This window comes from Austrofundulus limnaeus, unplaced genomic scaffold (genome assembly GCF_001266775.1).
Source record: "Austrofundulus limnaeus strain Quisiro unplaced genomic scaffold, Austrofundulus_limnaeus-1.0 Scaffold23, whole genome shotgun sequence".
In the NCBI taxonomy this organism is placed as follows: Eukaryota; Metazoa; Chordata; class Actinopteri; order Cyprinodontiformes; family Rivulidae; genus Austrofundulus; species Austrofundulus limnaeus.
Window position 1 is genome coordinate 2,957,363 of NW_013952425.1, and position 1,582 is coordinate 2,958,944.

Consider the following 1,582-nt stretch of genomic DNA (forward strand, 5'->3'; position numbering starts at 1 on the left):
GATTTATTCTTTTTTTTTAATTTCTTTTGACAGAATTTTGAGACAAACCTAGCTGCCACTATGACACATTGCAGAAAGCTAAATATGAGAAGTTTACTGAAGTCTTAAGAACATAAACAACAGTAACTCTTTACCAGAACCACAACCACTCAGGAGTCTGCACTCAAAGCATTTTATGTTGTTGCATTTCGGCACACTAAAGTGTTTTTTTTTTTTGTTTGCTTCAAATGTTTTGTATTCATATTTATTAAGCAACAGTACAACTGTTATACATGCATTTGAGCATGAAATCCGTATGATAGTGTGCTATGTGGCCCTCTGGTAGTGTCAATAAAACATTGTTGCCTTTTCCATCATTTAAGTTGCCCATCCCTGACGTATCATAAAGAATTATATCATGTCATATAGTTTACCATGTTACATCATATTATAATGGCTTGTATCACACTATATTGTATTTTACTGTATCAGACTTTATGGTATCGTCCATTTATAGCGGTATTTTTCATTAATCAGCTTCATCTGGTCAGAGTTATCTGTTTAACTTGAGAAACAGGTCCTTYCAAAGGGTAATGATGTGGTGGGTTTGCACAGGTCAGGAGGTTAATTGTTTCTGGCAACAGATGCTCTGAGGGCTGAGGTTGGTTTCTGTCTTTGAACCGCAGGTGGGTGGGACCCAGCTTTGCRCTAACAGCAAGCTGACATTTACTAGATGGACTGCCTTTTTGTTGAAATCATTTGAAGAAGCAAAACAGAGATAATAGAGTTTTAAGCAAACCTTTTTAGAACTGGCTATAAACTCAATAAGTGAGTATATTTGGACACTGGATCTGTGCAAAACAGTTTAAACTTGCATCAGATGAAGGTTAAATGTATATAAGTTGCCATTATGATACACGGCAAGAAGAAGTAAAGGAATTTTGTGAAACCTAAAAGCTGAACCYGATGTTACCTTTTTATTTCAAGCCACTGATTCAGCACGCAGGCCCTACTGGAGATAAAACATTGGAAAAAAATGCTCCAGTTTTGTGCCATTACTGTCTTCAAAAATATAAAGTTTCTACATGAATAAGAGTTTCAATTAATATAATGCACCAAACTGAATGCAGCCACTGTGTGTATGTTGTGCTGTCACTAGGGGGATGTTGGCATCCCGGGACTGGACGGTATTCCAGGGGTCAAGGTCTGGAGCACGCTGTCTAATTTCACCTTGATCACATTTTAGTTTTGTTTTGAAGCCATTTCAGTTTCTGTCTCTTATTGGTTCAAAGAAATGTGCTTTTCTTTTGTCTAGCTTTTCTTTTAYACTTTTCAACCATTTGTCTGTGCTGTGCTGATTTGTGACGTTTTTATTTATACTTTCTCTTGATGTTTATTTATGTGTTTTTATGATAAAGCATGATGATGTCRTTGTGTGAAAATAAAGCCAATATCTCATTGGTCTAGGAACGTTGGTGACCAGTTGGAGACACCAAATTGCAGAGGTGTATTTTAATAAAGCACATTTACTTCGTTACAGTACTTAGGTAACTTTTTTAGGATATAAAGTATTTTTATTGTAAGATTTACTTCTATTTTGTCA

General features: G+C 35.7%; 1 protein-coding gene across 1 annotated transcript in view; it reads left to right on the forward strand.

Moving 5' to 3' along the window:
* Positions 1-1,582, forward strand: part of col25a1 (collagen type XXV alpha 1 chain) — a gene marked incomplete at its 3' end in the record, with an annotated part of 104,429 nt that overhangs the window by 63,142 nt on the left and 39,705 nt on the right. Inside the window, 1 exon segment of the mRNA XM_014004395.1 lies at positions 1,139-1,183. Coding sequence (XP_013859849.1) covers positions 1,139-1,183 — 45 coding nt within the window.